Source organism: Catharus ustulatus, chromosome 7 (genome assembly GCF_009819885.2).
Source record: "Catharus ustulatus isolate bCatUst1 chromosome 7, bCatUst1.pri.v2, whole genome shotgun sequence".
Classification (NCBI taxonomy): domain Eukaryota; kingdom Metazoa; phylum Chordata; class Aves; order Passeriformes; family Turdidae; genus Catharus; species Catharus ustulatus.
The window spans coordinates 33,987,114-34,013,332 of NC_046227.1; the positions used below are offsets into that span (position 1 = coordinate 33,987,114).

The 26,219-nt window shown below is 40.5% G+C and overlaps 1 protein-coding gene across 1 annotated transcript in view; it reads right to left on the reverse strand.

The window, feature by feature from the left end:
* Positions 1-375: 375 nt before the first annotated feature.
* The window catches only part of LOC116999052 (von Willebrand factor D and EGF domain-containing protein-like), a 159,994-nt gene continuing 134,150 nt past the window's right edge, over positions 376-26,219 (reverse strand). The window contains exons 23-28 of the mRNA XM_042779466.1: positions 25,506-25,601; positions 23,209-23,304; positions 21,605-21,700; positions 8,043-8,138; positions 6,841-6,936; positions 376-470 (exon numbers count right to left, since the gene is read on the reverse strand). Of these exons, the coding sequence (XP_042635400.1) occupies positions 376-470; positions 6,841-6,936; positions 8,043-8,138; positions 21,605-21,700; positions 23,209-23,304; positions 25,506-25,601 (575 nt within the window). The remainder of the gene's footprint in view (positions 471-6,840; positions 6,937-8,042; positions 8,139-21,604; positions 21,701-23,208; positions 23,305-25,505; positions 25,602-26,219) is intronic.

Consider the following 26,219-nt stretch of genomic DNA (forward strand, 5'->3'; position numbering starts at 1 on the left):
ATAGTGTTTGTGGTATGGGCAGTGGCTGTGGCTGAAAGAAACCCAAACTGTTTTATCTTAGTGCTGATGCAGGACACCTGCACTGGAGTGATGGTCAGGTCAGGTCAGGTCAGGCCAGGACAGATGTGCTAGAGCCTTGCAAACTGTTCTGGTAGTCATACATGTCTTATTGAGGAGAAGGCATAAAAAAGGGAAAAAATGTCTAGAACTTGAATACAGGCCTGGTTTGCAGCTGGGCAGTCATTAAATTTCCTTTCAAATATTCTTATTTACATCTTCCATAAGGTTAACAAGGCTTTGCTAATTTACCTGTAAACTGTTTCAGTTACAGCTGGTTATTTTTGTTGTTACCATCAGGACCAGGGGGTTTGGGCTTTACCTTTTCTCACATGCTGAACCAGCACAGCCACTTCTGCAAGCACAGACATTTGGTCTGATGCTGCCAAATTGACAGTTTTGCTCACAAAGTGCTACAAATGAGAGATAAAGTTCTTTAGAAATGCACTTATAATAAGTCTTGTAATCAGGATGTGAGTAGTTAGAAATATTGAAAATTAAAGATGGTTTGGCATGGGCTTCTCGTGCTTGTGTGTCTCTTATGTTTACAATTTTTAGTTTTTCCTTTTTTTTCCAATAACGGGGGAAAGAGAAGACTGACAAAGTAATGACCTTAGCTCAGCTGGAAATGGATCAGTACAAGGCCTAATTTTGAAAGCCAGGATACATTCTGGATACTGATGGTTGGGCAAGATTTGTGCCAAAATTGATTTTCTTTTGTTCCAATTAAAATAAATAACAGCTGTTAAAAGAGCTGACCTCGAGTTGAGGTGAAAACAATATATTAAATATGTACTCCCAAAGGTGATGCCATCACAATAAATAAATAAATGGGAGAATTTGGTGAACTTCACACTTTACACCTCTGGAAACCAAATAAGAACATGTAACTTCCTGATCATAGAGAATCAGTAATGAACTACTTATCCCAAGGAAAAAAAAAATCATGGAAATGTTTTATCTAGGCTGCCACTGCATTTATAAAGACCCATCAATTTGAAGATATTCTCTTAATAAAAGAATCACCATTCTATTATATTTAAGAGAGAAAAAAGCAATTAGTCAAATTTCAGCTGGTTTTTCATCCTCATTAGCAGTTTCCATTGTTATGACATTGTTTTGGCATAGAGGAAAAAGAACAGTCAGTTCAAGAAGATCACACATCACAGTATTTTAATTAGATCTCATGAGCTAAACCTTCTATAAATATTGCCAGAATACTGTATCCTAGTTATAGGCAGTCAAACTAAATGCCTTAAAAAATGGTCAGATGTGACTCAACAAGTGGTTTCTTACATTTTATTGTGTGGCAGAGGAGTAGAGGAAATTTCAAACCATGTACCATTAAAACAGAGCTGAAAATAAAGTAGACACATGTCTCTGACCAGTCTCCTTCATGATGGAGCAGGATGTTCCATTACATTTGAATGAATTTGCTGCATTCCTATGAGAATTCTTCTTTTTCCTACAGAAAATAGACTTAAAAAGTTAAAAGGCTGAAGGATCAAATTTCACAATTTCAGTTTGTTGCAGTTAGGTTCTGATTCTGACACTGATTTAGGTTTGTGCAAAGTCTTTGTGTTGAAGTCTCAGAGACAGACCAGGGCAAACTTCTTTAGGAAACAACATTGTGGGATCCTAAGCCATCCAAAAATGATTCTCAGAGTCATAATAATCGTTGGAAGGCAATGGCATCATGTTTCACAACACCTGGAATTTGTATTGGGTTGTTCTGTCAGGTTATTATGCTAGTGAGGAGGCTGAGGTTTTGACAGAGTGAGGAATATTAAAATCTAAATATCTATAACAAACTTCCCAGCTGTGGGGCAGAGAAGGAAAGAACCAGACTTACTGCCACTCTACACATCTTAAAGAGGAGAGACTGCAACCAGCTTGGCAAAAGAATATTTTTATAGTCAGGTAGTGAGAGCTCATGCTGTGTCAAAACCACTGCCCCAGACCATGTCCAGAATGAGAACACAGCAGACCTGCATGGGCTGGTGCCCTTCAGGTGCTCCTTTTGGAGCTGCAGCTGTGTCAGTGGCTCTTTGCTGTAGGACTCCAGTGACCTGGAGCTAGGAGCTTGCCTTCCTGGTCTATGAGCATGTTGATGTATTCCTACCTCTTTGAAAAGGTAAAAGTGCTGTTTTCTTGAAACAATTTTTAAAGGGACAACTTGGTTTTGTTGCAAAAATCTCCTTAAGATACAGAATAATGAGCTTCAAACCTCAGAATTTCTCCTTTTTCTGAGAGGGCAGGGGGCAAGAGTGAATTCTGCGTGTGGAGGGGCAGAGGAGCAATGAAATCACACTCAAGCTGGAACAGGAATCTTATGATTTCTGGAGTGCCACTCCAGCTCCTCCATGAACCTTGAAAGGACAGATTTACAACTGGAAAATCCTCAGAGTTTCACTCACTGGAACAAAACCATTTCCCAACAGGGGTTGCACTGTCAGCAGAACAGGCTCCTGGTGCCCAAGCAAGTTTTGTTTCACTGTATGGCAAGCAGGGAGAGAACTGGGGGTGATAATATTATTAGAGAAAGAATTGTGTATATTTTTATTATTTGTTTGATGTGAATATGGGCTGGACAAAAATGGAAGCTGATTTTCCGTTCATCTTGGTAGCAGAGAAAATAGGAACAGGTAATGCAAAGAGAAATGGATTTTCTGCAGATCCCTACAGCATCTGGGGGTGTTCTGGCACACATGGGCATTAGATGAGGTACTGGGATTTATTTTCTGTCTGTGGTTCCCCTGATTCTCAGTGGATGCAAATAGATTTTAAAAAGGGAAAATATTTCCTCCTTTTTTTCATCTTTTTTTCTGTCTATCTCTCTCTGTTCACCCCCAGCTTCTTTCTGTAGTGCTCAGAAAAACAAGAACTCAGTTAGAAGAAAAGTTAAAAAAAATTTCGGAGGAAAATTGGAATTGACATCACAGAGGATAATAACAGAGCTGAAGTTCAAATGAATATTTCATAAATGTATTTACAAGGGATGCTAAGCCACTAAACACTAAAAATGACACCAGCTATGTATGCATTATCCTGTACAGATTCAGCAAAGTCATTTAACAAGCTAAGCTTATGTTAAAATTATAATCAATAAATGCCAATTACAGAAAGAGTTTTATCCCTGCATGCTAAAAGAACAGAGCTATAATTTGCATGCCAACAACATTATTTTAAAATTTATTTGCTTTTTTTTTTTAAGGTTTGGAAGGGTTACAGAGGAAAGCTTGAAGAAATCCTTCCTAGGATGTTGTTCAAGGCAGACAGAGAGAATGGGAAGAATATTGAGGAAATTATAAGGCCATAAGCTTGACACTTATAACATGCAAATAAAGAGAGATTATTCTGAAGGGCAATGAGGAGCCAGTATGGGTTCAATAATATTAGAACAGAAGACAGCAGCATGAATTTTAATGATGAACATCCTTCACAACTATAACCTTCTTATACTTTACAATTAATTGTTAGAATTATTCCTTGATCCTGCATTCAGAGCCTTAAACAACAGACCTGTAGCCCTGGCCAGAAGCCTTCTGATTTTACTGGATTGTGTTTTGGGTGTATCTGTCAGGGTGATCAGATTCTGCTGCCAGATATTCATTTTTTTGGTCTGATGTTTCTTTCTGAGCTCAAGAAAAACATAGATAAGAGTTACCAGCACAGGAGGCAAGGGGAAACCACAGGCATGGGGATTTAAATGAGGTGTCTAATATGGAATAGGAAGGAAATCACTGATGGGAAGACATGGTGACCCTGGGATACCATTTCCTTCTTTTAAGAAAGGCAAGTTTTTGGATATTTTTGCAGCAGTGGAAGCTGAAAACAGAGTCAGACAAGAAAGCTTCTAATGGAAGAACCATCATCTATAAAGCTGTTCTTTTCTATAGTTGAGACATGTTGAATATTTCAAATTACTTTTTTTTAACCTATTCTTCCAAAAGGTTATTTTCCTACATTTTCAGTACAGTCTGAAAATTGACCATAATTCCTTAAACGATGCCCCTCAAAGTCATAGGTATTTATCAAGGATAATGTGGGACTTCCCATACACCTTATTTGTTGGGACAAATGACCTATTTCATCGATTCTCTTTCAGAAGCCATTCTGTTCAGTTACAGATGAGCAGGAAGAAAACTACTCTTTTGACTGACCTCTTTATTTACAGTCTGATAAAGGAGGACTATTGTGTTTTATCCATTATCAATGTCTACTGAAAGTCTCTTTTGCTCTTGCCAAGTTCTCTAGTCGCAGCCAGGGCCCAGTGAAACTGTAAATAAACTTTCCTGCACAGATGTCTCAGGAAAGTCATTGTGAGTTTGACTGATTGCAGCATTAGGAAATCAGGATTCACTGCATGGCATGGACATGCAATTTCATTGTGCATCATTGCAAAAGAGATGGAGTTTTTTCTCTCTGATTGCATCTCCAAAATGTAGCAGAGCTGTTATAATTAAACTCCTTAACATACCTCTGATATTACAGCCCATTCTAGCTCTCTGAGGCATTTTCAAAATATTTTAGACATAAAATTATTTTGCCATAGACATTTCCAATCTTCATTGGAGGAGAATGGAAAATCTATTCTGGGATACTGTCAAGCTGAAAGGTTGAAGCCTTTTGGGTTGTCATTTTTGATAGAGATCTGTCTTTGTTCCTGGTGAAAGGTGACAAGAAAATCGGAGACATCAGTATTTGAGGTTGTAAACAGTTAAATGATTAGAGACCTACAAGTAGAAAATGTTTTGCCTTTTCTGGTTTAGTAGAAGGCTGAAGAAATAAAGTGTTAAGAGAGGAATTATTGTGGCAGCTGCTGCCTCCAAACATCTTCTGGAATGGTCCATGTGGGCTCAGGCCTTTGTGAGTTAGAAACTGAACAGATGGAGGTGATCTGTGACCTCTTATGAAAGATAAATCAAAAAGTAGATGTCCAAGTAAATGTCCAAGATGATTTCTTAGTATTTGTCCATTGTCCCTTTCGTTGGTTTAAGAGCTTACTCTGGCTATCTCAGTGTAAAGGGCTGCAATAATCTGTTCCATCTGGGAAATGTCCAGAAAACAGAAGGGGAAGTCTCTGTGCATCCTGTGGTTTAGTCACCCTCAATGTGTTAGGAAGTCAGTGAGGAAAAAATGAGGTTCAGGGTGTAGATGAGACTTGTATCTGCATTTCCATCACCACCATCCCGGTAAGGGGAGTGGAGAATTCACAGGCTGAAGATAAAAAATGAAGCTGGGATTATCTAATCATCTCCTACCTTTGAAAAATCCCCCAAGAAACAATCCTGCCCTAATGGATTCTGGATTACAGAGTGATTCAGAATCCTCTGAATTTTTACTTGTAGCCCTCTGTGCTGCTGCAGCTGGAGCAGCTCTGCCAGAGCTGAGGGGAAGGTGAGCAAGGCATTCAGGAAGCTTTTCATGTTTAGAAGATAAATACATTTGTTTCACTGAGCCTGGGGTTTGAGGGAATAGCCTCCCATTAAAACATGAAACACAACTTACTTTCAGGGTTATACTTCTATGCAAAACTTACACCTAACATCTGTGAGGATGAAGACTTTCCTGTTCCCCTGCTTCGCCCCTGCCTCGCTGTGAATACCCTGGAGCAACATTGTAAGACCTCACCATCTGCTCTCTGACAATAGTCTTCTCTCTTTCTCTTTAAAAAACCAGAAATTTGGGGTTGCTGTGGGACCTGGGAGTTTCAGCCAGACCCTTTTGTACGAACAAAAAAAAAAAAAAAAAAAGATTTAACCTCCCACTATGGGAACGAGTAGTAAAACCAGAATGACTAGCAAATGAAGGGATTTGGAGCAAAGTTTCAAAGGTTAGATAAATCTATAAAAAATTACCTGGCTTGTGTGCCTGCATAGAGCAGCAGAAATTGTTAATGTTAGTCTTACTTGCCTTTCACAGGAGCAAGCACAATTTGTTTATTTATTTTATAAACTGAGTCAAGAATATGCCATCAATAACTTTAAACATTCCCATGTTTGAACTAGAAGACAGCTGGCGCAAAGAAACAATTACACAGCCATTGGGAGTTAGCTGACAGAAGATTTCCATAAGTAATTATGCTCTGTGAGTGTGAGGGGGAAGGAAGATAAAGGAGATGATGCCCTTTACAGGGGATAATGCCTTGATATTTTCCTCATAGCCTTTTCCTGTAAAGCTAATGGCAGACACAATCTGAAGTGACCCTGGATGTAATTGGCAATAACAGATCTCTTCCCATTCCAGGTCTTCCAATCCCCCCAAATGCAAATGCTTCCAGCCACTCTGGTGAGCCTGAACAAGTAGAATTCACAGGGTCAGGCTCTAAGGTTAGCAGACACACAGAATTTCTGTGCTTGATGCCACTTGGGTATAGAGAACGTGTACTCCATTTCCTTTTCTCCTTGACCTCTCCTTTTTACCTTGTATTTCAAATGATTTAATTTAAAAAGTACTTATTTTGTCTGGCAGGTTGATGTCAGCATCCATGTGAGAAAAAGATGAGTCAGGCCTCTTATGTTGAGTCTAGAAATGTCTTTGAAAATGCCAGTTTTACTGGCAGCACAGGACAGTTCTGACAAATAAGAGGAAAAATTTAGGTGCTAATCACATTATGGTTGACTTTTACACATAATAGAATCATGGAATCTTTTAGGTTGGAAAAGACCTTTAAGATGATTGAGTTCAGGCATAAACCTAACACAATATACACGCAGCAGAAAATGCAGTGTGCAGAAATCTGCAGTGGTTGCAGAGCTGCAGCAATGAGGGAACACTTACGGGTCTGGCACAGCATTCCCACCCATCCTCCGGAGCACTGGCAGATGTTGGGACCGACACACTCCCCTCCATGGAGACACTTCTGCAGGCAGACAGCTGAACAGGTTGACACAGAACAAGTGAGAGGATGTTCGTGATGTAGCTGTGTGTTCAAGAGCTGTCTGAGAGGTGACCTGCTAGGCTTTATTCCATATGGCTGACTTCCAAAGGGATGGGTGTGTTCTGTTCTTCACATCATAGCATGCAGGATTCTTTGATATTTTCTTCTTAAGAAATTTATCCTTGATAACTGTCTGATATTTCTCATGCTTAGCTCATCATCAGCTAAGAAGAATTTCTCTATGGTACATTCATGCATGTTGTATGCCTACTACATATTCCATGTAAAAAACAAATATTTTCATAGTAAAGTTTGATAGGTTTATTGCATATATTTTTTGTTCAGAGATCCTGAAAGTGTGAGGGCATGATCTGGTGTATATGTATGAGAGACATTTCCTTCATTCAGCATTTCTAAATAAATTATTAATATTATAAATTCAAGCCACTGGTTCTGAAATCATATTTACTAGCAGGACCCAAAGGGTAAAAAGCCAATATTTTAATCTGGTTTACATACAGTATGTCATCTTGATTATAAATTTATTCAGTTTATCTGTCAACTTCATGGTAATGAATAGCCATGTACGGAAAAATATTCCTTGAAAATATTTTAGGGTGAGAGGTTTTTCTTTAATTACATTTTTATGTAACTGTAGTCAGAGTTACAGGGTAAGAACACGTCATTCTCCAAATTATGCACCGATGACCTTGAGAGTACATCAGTTTGGAAAGCTTTATAGCAGGCTTTAGTTCTGTACTTTGAAATACATGATGTTTCTCTGCAGAATATAACAAAATATGTGAAGCTGTTAAAACATAAAATCAATGCTTCAAGTTTAATACTGTAAAAATGAATTTCCATAACAAGATGTACAACAGAGCTGCATGAAGCAGAACCGGGGTTCCCCCACACAGCTTTTTCTCCCCTGCAAGCATCAGGTATTTATAGCATTTTGTATTACCTGTGCTTAAAACTGTTATTTCTTCAAACTGCTGAAGTAGCAAAACAGATTCTATGTTGGTTTTTAGTATTAAAAGATTGCAAATGGGTGTAGACTGGACTAATTAATATAAACTTTGATGGGAGTAGAGGTGCTTACGTTTGCTGCAGTGCTTTCCCCTCCAGCCAGATGGGCAGTCACAGACATTGGGGTGGACACATTTCCCCCCATTCATGCACGTGGGATCACAGACACCTGCAGGGACACAACAAAGGGACAATGTGGGAGCTGGGAAATGAGGGAAGACTTTAGTGGAGGCTCCCTTGCTTCCTTGAAGTTAGTTGGTTTGTAATTAAAAAACAGAAAAGTGTTTTGGAATTGAGAATCTGAAACACAGAGGCTTGAGAGGTCCCATAAACGCTTATGGGAAATGCTGTGCCATGTGTGGAAGCTCTTTGGGGGAAGCTCTAGTAAGAGCTGCCTCACCAGACAAAGCAGAGAGGCTGATTACAAAGATTCTCAGAAAAACAAGTGGACAGCCCAGAGATTGTTAGAGCTTTCACTTCCATATGGGAAAATCCCTCCTTCCTGTTCTCAGATGGATAAGAAAAGCCTTGATGAGGATAGATTGCTTTCATACAGTTTTGGGTATGATTTTGCATTTAACTAAGCTTAAATCCTAAAGATCTATTTTTCCATTACCTTTTGAACCATTACTTGTTGAAGTGCTTACCTTTTTACTTAATTATTTTTTACAAATAAGATGTGAGAGCTGAGTTGTTCTTACAAACACAAGAAGCCAGATGGGTTTTATGTCGATTTCATGAAAAATAGAATAGCTAGCTTTTGTGTCTCTGATTAAGCTGTATTTATCAGAGTTGTTTTAGAACATCCAGCATTAAAATCTCACATTTCTGGGAAGTCACACATCTACAATCCCAACCTGCTTTGATGGAGGGAGGTGCCATAGGCAGGTACCCTAATTCCTCCTGTCCTGTCTCTCCTTGCCTGTTAAGGTAAGTGTGGGAAGCACCCATCATAGGCAGGATAATTCAGAAACATGGCAGTGCCAGTATGGTGGGAATGGGAATGATTTGCATTTTACATGGAAGGAAGCATTGGATAATTGGATGGAGTACAAAAAGCCATGGAACACAGCAAGTGGCTGGGCTGGGGTAGGAGATCCAAGTCAGGAGGAGTTTGGCAGTGAAGGTGTGAGAACACATTTGTGCCCCAAGGCTCCTGCCATGTCCAGAGCTTTATGGGCACAGTGGAGCTGCCAGTGACTCCTTCCCATCATGGGAATCGATTTTGTTCCTCCCTGCCTGCAGGGATGGTGGCTGTGGGACACCCAGCTCCTCCTCAGCAGGGCACTCAGGGGCTGACAGCTGAGACACAGCAGTGCCTCCATCAGCCTCGAGGTTGTGCTGCCTTTTAGCTCATCAGCAGCAAGAACAGAACGGGAATACTGATGTTGCAATCGTGACTGTAGAGCTGTCACTGCAGACAGGATCTGAATGACCACAGTCCCCCTGCAGACCTCTTCTGCAGGAGGTGAAATCCTGAAAAGAGCCTCAAAATAGGGATGATTACTAAAAGGTGCCATGCAAAAATGCAGCAACCTTTATTTGATGGGAGAGTAACCTTTTGTTCCTCTCTCAGGGATGATCAGGCATTGTTAAGTAGGTAGATTGAGGTTCCCTAATTATTCCTCTGATGTAGTGAAATATTGCTTTTGTGGCATTTTATGTGCTGGTCTCTCCCTTCAGTCCAGATGCTGCTGCCCTGGCAGCTTTTAGAGCTGTATTGCTGCTCCTGTTTGGCTGCTATATTTGCATTTCATTCCGTGCCAATCCTCCTGGATCCCTCAGCACCTGACCTGCCCTTAGGCAGGGCAGGCATGGCCATGATTATAGGGGCTGCTGGACCCCAGCCCTCAAACTGTCATCCTCCATTTCCTTCTCTCTCCACCTCTCCTGATCCATGCTGTAATCTTGGCCTCTGCTTACTAAGGCTAGCAGGGATCTACAGTTTTTGCTGAGCTGTTAAAAAAATGCTGCAACCACTGGTTAAAACCTAGATGAGTTCAAAGGGTCATGGCATCCATAACTCTGAAATCATTTAATCTCTTCCCTCTTTCTTTGTCTCTCCCCTTTGATCCCACATCTCCAATAAGAGATTTTTGATTCACAGTCTTACCTTGTGCTGGATTTGGCTTCATATTTCAGTTATAAGACAGCTCAGACATTCAGAATTTAGAAAAGACGATCCCAAAAAACTGTAAAGTTCGGTTCTTGTGCTTTTTGATGTTCATGGAACATCTATAGATTTTGCTTTGATATCATATGAAACTTGGACAATATCTTCCCACCATCTCTTGGAAAGTAAAATCAAGAAAAGGTAATGAGGACAGTAGCACTTGTTCAGATCAATATTTCACCTTTTTTCTTTCTTTTGTTGCTTATATTTTCTGTATATTTCTAACCTTACACAAACAATCATATTCCTATTGTTTTTTATTTTTCTTTTTGTACTGACAGCAGACTCATTTGCAGGGAGTCAAATTAGTAATTGAGCAAAGGTTTCAGTGACAGGTGAGGTCCAGTCTTGGTCTGAATAAAACACATAAGTTCAAACTGACTTTCAACTTTCCATTTCTCCATTTTTTTATTCAGTTGCCTTACAAATGACATGAAAATAAAGCATGAACTGCCATCCTTACTTATGGCATCTTTGGCTTCAGTGATAAATCCAAAGGAGTTCAATTCAAAGTGAACTAAGGGCTCAAGTCTGTACCAAACCTGCTCTGAACTGGAGGAGCCTTCTGCCTGCCAAGGAATCCACAAGCACCTTTAGGTGAATGGATGCAATATTATCTCTCCCTTCTTCCTTCCTGACATCTCCACCTTGTCCTCTCTTTCTTCAGCTTTCTTAAACACAACTCCATCTCAATGCCCATCAGGCAGACTTCAACATTTGTTAATGATAACTAGTTTGGATCCTTTCTAGTCCCACTCCTTGGCCTCTGTGGAGGAGTTCCAATTTCAAAATAGCAAACAAAAATGTTAGAGCCTCTCACAGGAAAACTAAATAAATTATCAGACACTAGGAGAGCAAATCAAATTATGGCAATCCTCCCAGGTACTGGCATGACTTTGAAAAGACTAATTTTTTTTTTGCCCTCCTCTTAAGAAAGCCTTGGCATCTTGACCCAGAGACAGCAGTGGTTTGATAAGTTTTCCATCTCTCTTGGGGTCTAGTCCTGATGCCATGGATATAAACACATCTGTGCCTTCCCTTTGCTGCAGGTAGGTAGGATCTGTCACTGGGAGAAGGGGAACTCCTGTGCTATCCACAGATCCTGGGTGCAAGCTTGCTGGCAGTCACTGAATATCACCAAAGCCTTCATCATTCCCTTGCTGCCAGTGCTGACATTTCCATGCTTTTCAGCAAGAACCAAAGCACAGAATTCCATATACTCGAGTCTGTAATGTGCCACAGTTCTGTGAGGCCACCATTTACAGCTCAAAACCCCTTCCACAATCATCCCTCTCCCTGAACCGGTGGGTTAGATAAGGTAAGCCTATGCTGAAGGTGATAATGCAGGGTGAAGCAGAAGCGTGGTTCTGTGCTGTATTTCAGATGAAGGGTGGTTTTGATAAGGTAACAAGCAGCTGCAGGTGTTAAGATAAAACACAGGTGTTGCACAGAACATCACAGAAAACCTGCACAGTCCTCCCACGCGCTGAAAGGCATTCACAACTTGCTGAGTTTTCTGTTTAATGCAGCAGCTATTTCTCTTTGATGGCTTTAATGCATTTTGACCTTACCATCACTTAAAATTTCCTGTGACCCTTTTCATAGCTTATCCCCTCTAGGCTCACTTGACCCAGTGAAGTGCTTCTTGCAACTCTTTATCAACCTCCATGAAGCTCCATACCAAACACTTCAGCCCTAAAAATCTTTAAGGTAGTCAGACCTTCTGCTTTGTCAGCCAAAATGAGGAATTTGTCCGCAAAATAAGTATTTTTGGAAATGACTAAAAGCACCCAACACCTGAAATGTTGTGTTTGAAGTGGAGCTTGTTCTCCTGGTATAAGCAGCACCAGCCATGGACACCCACAGTTCCAGTGACTTCTGCTGCCTGCCTTTGTTCCCATTGATCTACAGCAACATTCCTACTAAAACATAAACATTATTAGGCAAAATATCCCTGTTATGCAAAACCAGAATGTACTGGGGCCAAGTTAAGCCCTGGACATTCTTTGCTGGGCTGTGGACACTAGAATTGACTCTACTGAAGGGTCACAATATAAATCAGCTGTATGTGCTGACCAGATACAGTGATTAAAAACAACCAGACACGTCCCCCAGACTCCCACTGCTTCTCTGGATTATCAGACAAAAACTTTCCTAGTTTAACCTAAGTCACCTTTAGACAAAAGGACCTCATTACACTTTCTCTCACTAGAAGGAGATAATAAGCAGTGAAAAGCTTTTAATTTTGTTCAAATAAGACATATCACCACCTCCATAAACTCAAAAGAAAAAGAGGTGGAATATTACACCTTGGCCTTGAAACGTTAGAAGAAACAGATCCTCTGCAATGTTTCAGGTATTGAAATGTCCATGTCCTTTCCTGGCCACGAGACTGCAGAGATTGTTTCTTTTTGAATCAAAAATTACCTGTCATCACATATCCTGAGCCATGGCTCTGATGAGGAGACAGTGCATCAAACTACAGTGCTGATTAGAAGATGTAGTTTTCAAAATAGCTTTTCTTTTATTTTTTTCTTCTTTTTTTTTTCTTTTATTTTTTTCCCCTGTAGAATCTGAGTAAATTGACCTGCTTCTGGGTGCATCCTGCCTTTGGATGGAAGAGAGAAAATAGCCTCCAGCAGTAACATCTGTGTGGGCCAGCTAAGGCAATGCATCAGCCTGTATCTTGCTGACAAAGAGCTCAGAAATGCAGCCAAAAGAACACCTACTGGTAGATACATACTTCAGCTTATCCCTTAAGTCCCCATCCCTGTGCTGACATTTCTGGGTGATTCAAGGCACTGCTTTTATTTCTGGCTGGTGTTGGTTTTGAACTGATGACTTCTCTGTGGGCCCAGTGCATATTTCAAATTGCTCTATTGCTCTTTGGTGGAGCAGGGAGCTTGATCACTCTCAGGTTTGTTTTTTCTGTGGGTACACGCTGTTTTAATGTTTGTTTCCTCCTTGCTGCTTAGTGGTTACCTTGATTTTGTGTGGCATTCTCAAAAGCAAAGAGCTGTAGCTGTGGAGATACAACCCAGTATGGACACAGAGCATAGGACATATTTTAAAATGCCACTGACTGGGCTTGTCAGGAAAACACAGCTGGCAAAAGTTGAGCTGTGGACAAAGATGAAGCCATTAAATGTGAAAGAAGTGGATTTTGTGTTAAAACTGGCACTTCTAGCCCTTTTCATGTGTTTGTAGGTAAAATATATCACCTATTGATAAAACAAAATGAACGTGGAACAGCTCTGTGCCAGGGATGGCACAACTGTGACACTGCAGCCTTAAAGGATAGGGATGTTGCTGATCCTTTTCACAGGACACAAGCTGGAAGGTCAGACCAGCAGTTTCACAGAACAGCACAGTTCAACTGATCGACTGGCAGAAGGTTCTCCATCTCTCTGGGTGCATTATGCACCCAGGCAGCACTGCTCAGATGAAACATTATCCTGACTGCAGAAAGGGAACAATTGCTTGGATGCTTCTAGGCTCCAAATAAAGATTTGATCTTGCTGAGTGATCTTCAATCCTTTAAAATAAAAAATAAATATAAAAATCCCCAAATGGGTATGTTCTGACCAAAAAAGATGTTTCTAACAAAGGGCACCATTGTTTGGATTCTACTGGCAGAAACTAGTGGAGGTAAAAAAAATGTCATTCACCCCTTTAGAGGGTATAACTGATGCTCAACAGATCATTAGTGAGATGGATGTACCAATATATCTGCTGCTGTGAAGGTCCCAAATGCACACAGCTCTGAAAAACATGTTATGGATTTGGGACACCAGCAATTTCTAGTCCCCTTTTCCTGTGTCCAAGGGCACTGAAGAAATAGTTTTGCCCATGCTGAGTTTTAGACACGTATGTTTTTCCACAGCTTGATTTTATCTGAAATTCCTCATCTGTGTTGATTTGGGTTTGTAAATAAAGAAATAGCTTTCTCTGCAAGCTCTATCTGAGTAACCTTGCATGTGTGATCCACTGAATACCAGTAATTATAGCCACAGATTAAATGTTAGGGAGAAAGAATGCTTGTCATGTAACTAAATTCCAAATTCTGTGCAATGCTCTAAAATTTGGATCCTTATCCATATCAAACTACCAATCATTTTGAGGTTTGCTCACCCTATTTCTCGCTTCACGTACCTCTGACAGAGATGCAAAGCACTTCTTCAATAAATTACCTTTCTGAATAATAAAAAATAATCTGGTAGAAACCTCTGAGGGATGCAGTGCGGGAGAACAAATTACTACAAGACACAGAGGGAGCTGTAAATGTAATTGTGATGGTTGTGGTGACAGTTTGCATTTCTAATATATTCACTTTACCACAGAGCTCTAGCAATAAGAGTTAGTTTGCATGACCTAGCACACATTTCAGAAGAAAAAAATGGTCAGAAAAATTGCAAACCATATAGATAGCAGTGCAATGTCAGTGCTTTGCCTAATTATGTCTGGGTCTTCATTCTGATGTGTACTCTGATATACTAATGGGGCCTTTTAGAGATATTAAAGCAGGAAATAAATCTAATTTAGTTATTAGTTGGGTAAAAATGAGAAAAATAATTACTGCTATATGGAAAAACGACTGAGCTGCTAGACTGCACTGCTAGAGTCAGTGTGTGAGGCACTGCATTGCTGTGTGCTGTCACTCCCAGCAGCTGATAACATTTGCTGCCAGCTAAGGAGGATCCTGATCTCTGCTTCTGAACCTCCCAAAAGATTCCCTGGCAGTGAGTGGAAGGCAGGACTCCTAAACCTCAGGAAACCAGTGGGGATTGTCACTGCAATACAGGCAGGGGACTGCCCACTCTCCTTGGGCTGAAATGTCTCTCCCTCTTGCTCTCATGATTTTCATTTTGCCAATTGTCAGGTGAAACTCTGGACATGCAAAGTGTCATGCTGGGGTAGCTCTGGCATACTCAACACCTTCCAGAATTAAATCACCATAAACAAAATCAGCACGTGTAAGTGCTCATTGGGATGTTTGGGGAATATTCTGCTAGACTCTGTGAGATTTTGAGATCATTAGTAAATCCTTTTTCTCATTTACGCGCTGGCTGCAGTCTGATTGCAACACTATTAATTTGAAAAAGACTATAGCTCTACTTTATTCTCATCTTTGCAACTGTTAGTGTATAATTAATGTGGGGAATTGCAAAGTATACCCTCAGCACAGGTCATATTCCCAACTTGTTAGGGGCTTGAGTTTGGTAACACTTTCTCTTCACTGAAGAATGCTCTGTGTTTTATTAGGTCAGTGAACCATCCCAGCCTGTGTATAAATTGTTCTGTTGAGCTGCTTTCTTGTCATGCCTGAATGAGAAGTGAAAGAGGACTCATACACACTCTGCTGATTGTTTTTGCAGCTCTGTGCTTGAGGATGACCTGCAGTTTTGGCCATTTGGGCACATTCTCCTTGGTGCAATGTGGTTCATTTCCATCTATGCAAAGGAAAAGGGAGATTCAAGTCTCAAGACAAGGAGAGCAGCCACAGGCAGCAGTGGTCTGGCTGATAACCCAGCCAAAAAGTAAGGACCTGGTCAGGAAGTTTGGAATAGGACTGCTGCCTGCAGTACAGAACTGTACTAATCTGTTCATCACCCTGTTATTATCTGCCTCAGAAATAAGCTTGAGCTTACATGGAAATCAGTGCTGGAGAGGATTGTCTTGCCTGTGTCTTTTTGTGGACAAACAGACAACATTAATCTCCATGACCATCTGTCCTCTGGGCTTTTCAAGTGATAGATCCACTGCTCTTTTTTTAAGAGACGTTTAAAAAATATTTTTTTGAAAAATAGACCCCCAAAATGTTGTTTCATAAATAAATTAGTGGGCAAAAAGCACTTATTCTAGCACAGAAACCCTCTTCAAAGAGAGATGCAGTAATTCAGGAACCTCTTTTCCTTTTGCTTTAGACATGCTTTCACATACAGCAGCAGATCTGGCACATTTCTTCACTTTTAAGATGCAGGTAAAGAATATTAAAATTTAGATGTTCTACTCTAGTAAAATTCATGTTGTAGTCTGGGAATGTTCTGCTTATGGAATGAATAAAAAATTTAATAAGGCTTTTGGGCTTATTTAGGAAATATATTCAGTTCTTACCCAGATGTATTCTTGTTCCCTTCCTGAAAAATAAATTTAGACAGATGCATGTGCTCAAACCCCCTATTAGAATAAATGCATCAGATACATATATATGTGAAAATCTAGTGTTTAAGAAAGGCCAACTAATGTTTTTGTCATAAATCCTTACTAAGAGTGAGCAGTGAGGAGCTCTGAGAGCAGACCAAAAACCAGGTTGTGCCGTGAGTCACTGTCTGCTGTTGGGAAGTCACAGCTCTCCCTGGTCCCCCCAGGCAAGATGCATGGATCATGTTTTGTTCAGCTGAATAGGAAAGACAGCAGTAGCCTGATATTTTTTTTTTTTAAATTTTTTTTTGTTCATCTTCTGTTGTATTTCCTGCCCAGAGGAGGAAGATGACATCTAATATGAACCTCCTCTGTTACACAAACTGGAAAACCAAGTAAGGACTGAGACCAGTGTTCCTTTTCCTGTGCCTCCAGACTGGGCACCAACCAAGGGACAAGCCAGCCCACAAAATTTTGTACTTCTGTTGCAAAGATAATGCTTTGAACAGGAAGTTACAGGTCTGTTTGCCATAAGCAGCTGCTCATTTACTTCCAAACACCCACTGTTCAAGCATATTTGCCATCCAAGAATCTTAGACAAACTCTTGTTCTTTTTAAGCACATCCTTGCTGTACGAAAAGTAAGTCTGATGGAAATGATTCCTCCATCCATTTGGATGAGATATGTGGTTTGTTCCCTGCCTGTTTGTGTGGGAGGGTTTGCTGGACCTTTGGCTTCCAAACTGGCTGATTTTTGATAACTTAAGTCAATCTGGCTACTCAGTAAAGACATTCCAGAGAATATATCACAGTGTCAAGATGACACCTCGGTGGGAGCCTGATTTGTTGAGCAGTAAAACTTCCTGCTTATGCAGCTGGTGAGGCAGTAATGTACAGAAACATTACATGGGAAGGCTGGAATGTGGGGAATCAGTGACTTTCACAATATGACATTGCTTAGCAAAAAGCTGCCTTTGAAACCCAGTGTTCACATTTCCAATTAGTTTGCCTCTAGCTCTCATGCAAGGAAAGTCCTCATGCTACCAGGAAGGGAAGAGAAAGGAGGAGGGAAGAGGAGCAAGCAGAGCTGGAGGAATGACTGTGAGTTATATTGCACACTGTGAATTGGCTATAAATCCTGGCTGCAGGAATTACTGAAATGGAGAAATAGTTATCTCCTAACTCTGAGATCCAATCTGCAAAGCCCCCAGTGTCAGTGCAATGATTTATGTGACACAAAATCGTCAGGATTGAGCCCAGCACAGTGAAACAGATGCACACAGAAACTTTTCTCAGTTTGAAATGGGGAGCAAACCCCAATTCTCTGGCTGTGTCCGTGGCCATGAGGCAGTGCCAAAAGAGGGGCTGAGGTCAGGCTCCAGATGTGTGCTGGAAAAGGCAGGAGGAGGATGCTGTTCTCCCATGACCTCTGCTTGCTGATGAGCTCCAGAGGGAGCTGTGGCTCGCCTTTTCTCGCTCAGAGATGCACTCACAACAAGCAGGCAGCAGAGGAAAGGATAAATGTGTGGTCCCATGAATCCCTCTTCTTCACCCCTTCTCTTCATTCCAGCCTTTCATAGGAAAACTCAGCTTTTATGGGCTTTCATTTTTAAAGGTTGTTAGTAGAGCAGTCCTATGAAAATGCACGTAGTAAATAAAGCAAACCTACTGTGTTGTCTTTGTTTATAATTTTTGTAAGGATGCAGTAGATATCAGTCAGAACTCTGCTTTAAAGCCTCCTGAAAAGCAGTGACATCCCAGGATTGTTAAGGCTGTGTTTTTCAAAAGGAAATTCAAACCACTGCACAAACAGTTTTTCTTTTCAGTGTGCTTGTTGGATGCAAAGTTGATCCAGAAATATATTTTATTTTGAGGTGCTGCCAGCATTTGCCTCTTCCCTCTCAACAAGACTGATTACACTGGAGACAATCCTTCTCAAGTGAGGATAGGAGGTTGTGGATTGCCCAGGCACAACCACACATTTCCCTGTCAGCGCTGTACCAGCGCAGGGTGTCTGTGGGTGTCTGCTCTGCACACTCACCAGGCACTAATTGCAGCTGCAGCCAATCAGATCTCTCTTATTTGCACTTTTTGGGCTTTTGGAGTGATGTTTATTTACATACAAAACACAAGCTTTCAGGCTGAATGTCTTTCTCCACACACTCAGGAAGCAGAGAGCGAGCCTGAATAGAAAAGGTGTGGTGCCACCACTCTGTCCTGCACGATTTTGGCTGTCATGCAGACACTATTAGAAATTATAAACTGTACAGGGATGAAACTGAAAATAATACAGCAGAAATTCCAAACTGTACAAGGATGAAAATGAAAATTCTATGCCATGGTTCCATGTAGTTAAAATAAACCAATAGCCTGTTTGGGTTCAGTTCAGAAATAACCTGTGTTTGATGGGTTGTGTGACTTTTAGTTTTAATTATCTCCTTCAGTTGAGAGTCTGAAGCTGCCAAAATTAAATAGGAGCTTTTCTTACTCTGTCCATGAAGGTGAGATATTAAGAAGGAAAGAGAAATGTCTAAAAGCAATGGAAACAATATCAACGTATCAAACAATGACAACATTGAATAAACTGCCAATTTGCTGCCTTAGTATTAAGTTTATTCACTCTATCTTGATAGGTTTATTAGTCAGGTAATAATCCACCCCAATTTTCTAAGATTATAGACTCAGTGTAAGTACATAGCAAAGCTAATTTGCTGTCAGATGTGTTTGAAACTGTGCTAGAAGTGTAAAAGTACCTACAGACAGAGCAATTTCATATTCAGAGTTCCAAAAACAATTAAAATAATGATGAAATCCTTCAAAAGAATTTTTTTTTTTCCTCAGAATTGTCACATTCATCATTGTGGCTAAGCCACCTATACATTTCTCAGCCTGGGGTCACTTGGCAGCAACAGGGGACACCACTGAGCTGTGATTTGGGCCACAAGTTCACCTTTAGCACTCTCTGACATTGTCCTGGTGATTTGGAAATGGGAGATGATGCAGTGATAAACTTGCAGTAAACTTCACAACTGATCACAGCTTTGCTATCATGATATGTGTGGTTTTTTTCCCTCATTCTTTGTGTGGATTTTACAGCTCTGTGCAAGCTGAAATGTCCTGTGCAACTCAGGACCCAGCTACTTTACATGGAGTCCTTGAAGCCTGACAGAAAACATGCTCAAATCCAGAAAAAACCCTTTGTAAAGCAGAAATCTACTGGTTTTTCCTGATTCCTTCTTGCCACACTCTTCCCAGGAAGGTCAGCAGAAGCACAAAAAGTGTCCCAGCTGGATTTCTGAGCACTCAGGCACAGAGCCCATGGGGCTGTCTCACCTCTGTCAGCTACCCCAGATGGCCTCAGGATTATCAAAATTAACTTGATAAATGTATAAATATAGATATGTTTAGTGCTAGTGACCCTGCAGAATGAGCTGCATGATACTCAGCTCTTCTTGCAATTTCAAATGGATATTCTGGTAGTTTGTACATGTTTCATCTAAGAAAAAAGGGGCTGGGCAGTGGGGATTCTTCACACTAGGGATTTATTCTCCACTTTTTCATTTGTCTGCGTGAGTTAGGAACATGTGCCTGTGTTTACACTTTTAGACTTTCAGTGTATGTCTCTGCTATCTAATCCCCCAATCTAGTCCATGCCTGATGCAAAATGACATGAAATCATGCCTAAGAGAGGGGGCAGATGTGTTCTGCATTTGAACTCTGAGAGGTTTATGGGACAGAGAGCAGCCTCCCACTGCTGGCAGAACTGATTTTGTCCCTTTTGTGTGGAGGAAAGTTTGCAAAGGTGAGACTGACTTCTGCTGTGCCCTGCATGTTTCTGCCCCAGAGGAGCCCCAAAATCTGGAACCTCTGCCAGAGGAGAGAGAAGTTATTCTCTATAACAACAATAAGAAGACATAGAGCTCTAAGAGAAACTGCTTGTTATAAAACCCTGTGAGCTAACTACTTCTTTTGAGGGATCTTGATACTTGTCCCATGTGCTCTTGATTTTAGGCAACAAGAAACAAAAATTACTCAACATTTTTCACCAATTAGCAGTTCATGACCAGTAAGAATCGGCAAAAATTGTTTTCCTTCCACTTAATTATGTTTCTCTTCATTCATCACATTCACAGGCCCTTTATTTATATTTTTGGAACACTAAGCTAAATAAACCAGACTAAATAACAGTTATTGAAGTAGAATAAAAGCTTGGATCAGACAGAACAAAAATGTTTTCATCATCTCAAAAAACATTTTTGTAAATATTATACCAAGATGGACAACAAAAGCTCAGAAACTTTTGGAAAGTGGAAAGAAAGCTGCTGTGAGTTGGTGGAGTTTGGAGGATTCCAGGGAGTGCTTTGCTCCACTGCAATCATCATCAGTGCTCTTCCCTTTGATCTGCCTGGAGATGTGGCAGGGTGTTTAAAGCTGGAAACAGCACTTCTCTGATGTTGTCTAACCTCAAAAACAGGATGCCAAACATAAGGTTTTTTCCTCCTTTTTTTCTCCCTCCAGCCCATTCCTGCCAGAACAGAACTATTCAATTGTGCACTGTGCGTCACGACCCTCCCTGCTGCAGGAGGGGAGAGCAGCAGTGTGGGGAATGAGAAGGCTTTTGTTGCTGCAGGGAATTTTTTACTGGCTTTTTTTTTTCCCCTCTGTGTGTGAGAGACATAAAATGCTCTGGAAATGTACAGATTCTTCCTGCCAAGAATGGTTGTTTTCACAGCTCCCCTCTTGCCAATTTCAAACTGATTAAGAAATAATATAAAAAAAAAAAAAGAAGAAGAAGTTTTCACATACATATCCTAAACTCCCTGGCTGACAGATATTGTTGAGCAATTGAGTCTGTAAAAGTGCCAAAATAACCTATTTCCCCAGAAGAATCGAAGAATCAAATATTAATACTGATGGTAATGTGAAAAGGGAGTTTTCAGTGACAAGAACAAATTCAAGGATGAAGTGCTGTTAACCAATTACCTTAATTAAGCTGGAACCTTGAAGTTCTAATATTTTTAAGGCTCTTAGCTTCTCAGCTTTTGGCTTTAATTTTTGCCCCCCAAAGTCTTTCAGGCAAACACGAATGTTATTCATTTTGAACACATGAAATATTTAGAGAGGATTCCAGCAAAATGTTCTCCTCCCAATTTTGACTTGACTTACTCTGGTTTTGGGTATAACATAGAGCTTTAGGAGCTCTCATAGAAATAAATACAGCATAAATACGGGCTAAATGTTCTGTGGAACATACACAAAAAGGAGAAGAGCTGTTTAGGGGTGAGAGAACTGTTGGAACACAAAGGGAAATGTGGAACTCACTTTTCTGGCACCTCCTTCCAGCGTAGCCCTCGGCACAGGAGCAGACATTGGTGCGGACACAGCGACCACCGTTCTTACAGGGGGGGATGCAAACAGCTGGGGAAGGAAAGGAAATGCTCTGTGCACCAAAATCGTGGGGATCAGCACTGCCAGAACACAGGCTCCTTTTTTAGCTACCTCTGTTGGGAGAGAAGCTCACAGAGGATTTTTTTAGCTGGGGAGGACAGGTGTCTCCTCAAAGGGTGATTGGGAATGTTGCCTGGATGGAGGCTCTGATTCTGTGCTGTTTGTGGTAAAACATGATTCTATCACCCAAGAGTCTCTTAGATACTTGCAGTTAAGTGGTCAGAATATTCCCAATGGTGTCAGACTTTTAAGTCTCTGTCAAAGGGATTCCTCAAGGGCTTCTCCCCATGAAATACAGATCTGTGTTTGACATTTGCTTTCTTGGCCTTGGTGCTGTTTCTTCCTCCTTTCTCAAAGAAGCAGAAGGAAAGGCTTTGCTTTCCTTCAGCACCCATCCATTGTATCTTCCTATCAATTGCAGATCCCATGAATGTGGATACTTTTTATGTTTTAACTCTGCCTAAACCAGAACACTTAAAAAAAATAAATTCAAATCACCTAGATGTTGAAAATCACCTTCTGTGTTCAAGAACAAGATCACCAAGTTACAGTCTGTATAATTTTCACTCTCTCCTTCACATCATAAAAACAAGGAGTTTCCAGCAAGTTCCATTTGCAATTAGATTTTTCTGTGTGAATCACTTGCAAAAATATTCATCAGGACCACACTGATATAGGAGGCCCAGGGAAACAAGAGAGAGAGAGTAAGAGCAAAGAACTTTTAATGTTGAAATAGTTTTGGTAATAAGGGTGCATTTATATTCCCAGATTCAGGAGAAGTTATTAGATCCATACTGAAAAAAAAAAAAAAAAAAGGTGGGTGGTCTTAGGACAGGGTCTTCCAGTTGCTTGGGCCCTAAATTCTCTTTCTTGTAAATTCTGCCTGAGATGCTGAGTTATTAAAGAATTCATTCATTTGACTTCTGCAGCACAGAGTGAGAAGCCCAGGACACTGTTAGCTAGGACAGGGATTCAAAATCAGGTCCTGCTCAATCAGAGCAATACTGGATCAGATTTTTAAGCTAAGATCTGATGAAGTTCTACAGAAGCCTCCCATCCATAACACTTTAGGGTGTGTGTCAAGTAGATGACATTGTGAGCCTCATTTGCAGGTAAATTATCACCTGGCTCTGAAACACAGTGCAGAACACACCACAGTGTACCAAAATGAACAAAGTACTGCCATGCTTCAACATTTAATGGAATAGTTGCTAATTAATGATGTCACTGACTCAGGTAGTTTTGGAGTAATTATTTAGTTACCATTAATGGCATCACCATAAGTTCTTACTTCTTCCCAATACCATCAGGGACAATAAAATGTGGATTTATGAGAGACTGTAACAACAAAGGAGCACAGGTAGTTATGACAAGGAGAGTCTCTGGATATATTTCATGTGGGTGTAGGTACTTTTATAGGTGATATTTATATTTTGAGCCTGGGCCCTTCATCAAGATGATAAATAGAACTTCCTTACCTCTCTGGCACTGTGGCCCATAGAAACCAGAAGGACAGGAGCACAGGTTTGGCCGCACACAGACTCCTCCATTCAGGCACACAGGATTGCACACAGCTGGGTGGGAAGAGAAGACGACTTTAGGAATCTCTGATAATTTTGAACTTTCTAGAGTAGGCACTCTTTTACTGGTGCACATGTTAGAATTAATATTTCTGGTGATGCTGTGAAAAGTTTAATGCAACCCTTGCAGGTCAGTCGTGCTGCAGCATTTATTCATGGTTGACACAGGGGGAGCATTTCAGAGATGTTTTAGCATAGCTTGGGAGATGAAATAGACTATAATTTAATGTAATAATTTAATTTATTTCAGATCTACTCCTTTGATTTGCACAGTTCATTTATTTCCATTCCAATATTCTCACCAAGCACAATCCCAAGGTAGTAAATGTAGTCAAATAAAATACACCCTGGATAACCTGGGGATGAGACATTAATTGTTTGCTGCTTTGTCTGTGTTCAGCAGAGCATTGTGGCATTTCCATGGACTTGAATAGGTGTGCACCAAAAAACCTGTTTGTTCTGCCTCATTTAAATGCCAGTTCCCACAACACATTGGCTCATTCATCACCAACAAAGCCACTGGCTGAGCTCCCTTTGCCTCTTTATGTATCTGTTATTACTCTAGATGATACAACAGGCATTAGGAATTAAAAGCTGTCTTGCATATTTCTATGTGGCAAGTACCAGACTGTTTAAAAAAAACTACTAGAATTTCAAATTGATTTAGACTGAAGTCAGTGTGAAAAGAATAAGGAATCTGATAAAGTTTTCATTGTAAAGCAGAGTGACACTTTAAACCAGCCTTTTTCCTTCTGTTCCCTTTGTCTTTCAGTATCTTACAGAATAGCCCATTAAATAAATTAAATGCATTTAAGCTTAAATAAATTAAGGGTCACTAAAATGTTTCAGATGAGCTAAAGAAGAAATAAAATGTCTATTTGGAAAGAGAAAAAAGTGAAATTATATTCTAGATGAGAGGCTTTTCTGACTAAGGAGCAGTCACTTATGAAGTCAAAATGTATTTAATTTATTGCTCAAGGGGAATTTGTTTTAGTCTTCTCATTGTCCTGGCTAGTTCATAGATGTCCATAATCTTGTCAGTCAGTGTTTATATTTTCAGTGGTAAAATTCTCTTTTTTTCCCCCATTTTTATACCTGTGTTCTTCCTGAGATTCCTATTGTAACACTTGAAGTGGGAAACCCCAGCAGTGCCCAAAAATATTCTGTTCAGTGCACACAAAACAGTGCCAGAGAGGTGAGTCTGGCAGCCTTTCACCAAAGCTGTCAGCAGACAAAAAAACTCTCGCTGCTGTTATTCTGGTCTGAAAGTTACTGCTATTGTTGCTTGTTGTCTGTCCTTCTCTTGGAATGATTCTGTTTAAAGCCATCCCAAAATAAAATTGCAGAACTTGAGAAGAAAAAGCAGAGCTGGTGGGACCCAGAATAGCAGTGACAATCCCAGTAATTTCCTGTGGATCATAACTGGGCTAATTTATGTGTCCTCAGTAGGTCTGTCATTTTAACACTTACAGGAAGAGCAATCTCCAGGAGATGGAGGTTAAAATGACATCTCTCACCTTCCAGGAAAGGTAATGTAGGCTGAAGGTGTCTCAGTCATTTAATATTCTCAGACTGCCTCTGGAGCCTTGAGGTCTGGCACTGATTCAGGTACTCATCTTTTAATATTTCACGATTTTGCATGCCTTGTCCCAAGTGAGTGCTGTAGTTTCTGTGCTTTTGGAGAAAATATCCACCCCAGCTTTTAGGACTTTGATCCTGAGAGGGGGATCTGAGCTGTGTCTGCTTAGAATGTTGAGCCCTGACTAGAAATAAGTTCCTAGTTCCAGTCCACACCTTGTCATTTTGTACTGATGAGTGGAGGTGGCTTTTTCCTGAGCTCCCACACTCCTGTGGATGCTTTTTGTAGGTGCTCTGCAAGTGAGAGATGCAGGCAGGAGGAGCAGTGTGAATTCTAGCAGCACAGCATGCTAAGAATTAGCTCCAGAATCACACAGGCTTGAAAAGCTGAAAAAAGGATTTTGTTTGTAGGTTCCCTCCATAAAACCCTCAGATTTAGGTAAACATCTAAATTAAATTTAGGGATAGTTACATAAACCCAAGGCTTTCTGAGGTTTTGCCCTGTACTTGTTCTCCTCTTAGGCTTTCATTGCTCAAGCAGCAATTCCCAGTGTGAGCACTGAACTGTGGGGGAGCCACAGGGATTTTGGGCAGCAAAGGGCAGATCAGCCACTCACCTGTCTCACAGGAGGGGCTGCTCCAGCCCTGCCTGCACTGGCACTCATCTGGTGACACACAGAGCCCCCCGTTGTGACAGTGCCTGTTGCACACCACTGGAAAACACAAAAGATCAAAATCTCAGCACCAACACCACTGCAGATCTGAAGTTGCCCTATTACAGCCAATAACTGATAGCATTATTCCAGGAGGTGAGCTGAGGTTGGAATCCATCCCTTGCCTGGATTTGTTGCTTTATTTGAAGCCATGCACCTGAAATTCTTCACTTTTTAAACATTCCAGCTACTTGGCTTCATAGATAAAATTATATTCCTCTCAAGGGCAAGCTGATATTTAAATAAGCAGAGAGGACTGTAATGATGGAGGTGCATGTGTTTTGCTGATAGAGAAAGGTTTGAAGGCTGATTTTCAGATATTCTCTGTACTGAGCCTCTTTTTAAACTTGTAATGCAGACTACTGTTATATTGCAGTATTCTGTACTACAGATTACTCTTAATAGGTATGGATGGTATTTTGTGTTCTCAAAATTAGCATTCACTCACAATCTTAAATTTTATAAATATTACTATAAATAACATGCACTTTTTTTTTTCCTTTCCTTTTTTTTGTTTGTTTTTCCAGAAGCAATTTTACGTAGAAAATGTTGATTTAGATGTGCATATTTTTACATAATACAACAATGCTTCTGGTAAATATATGCTGTGAAATAGCT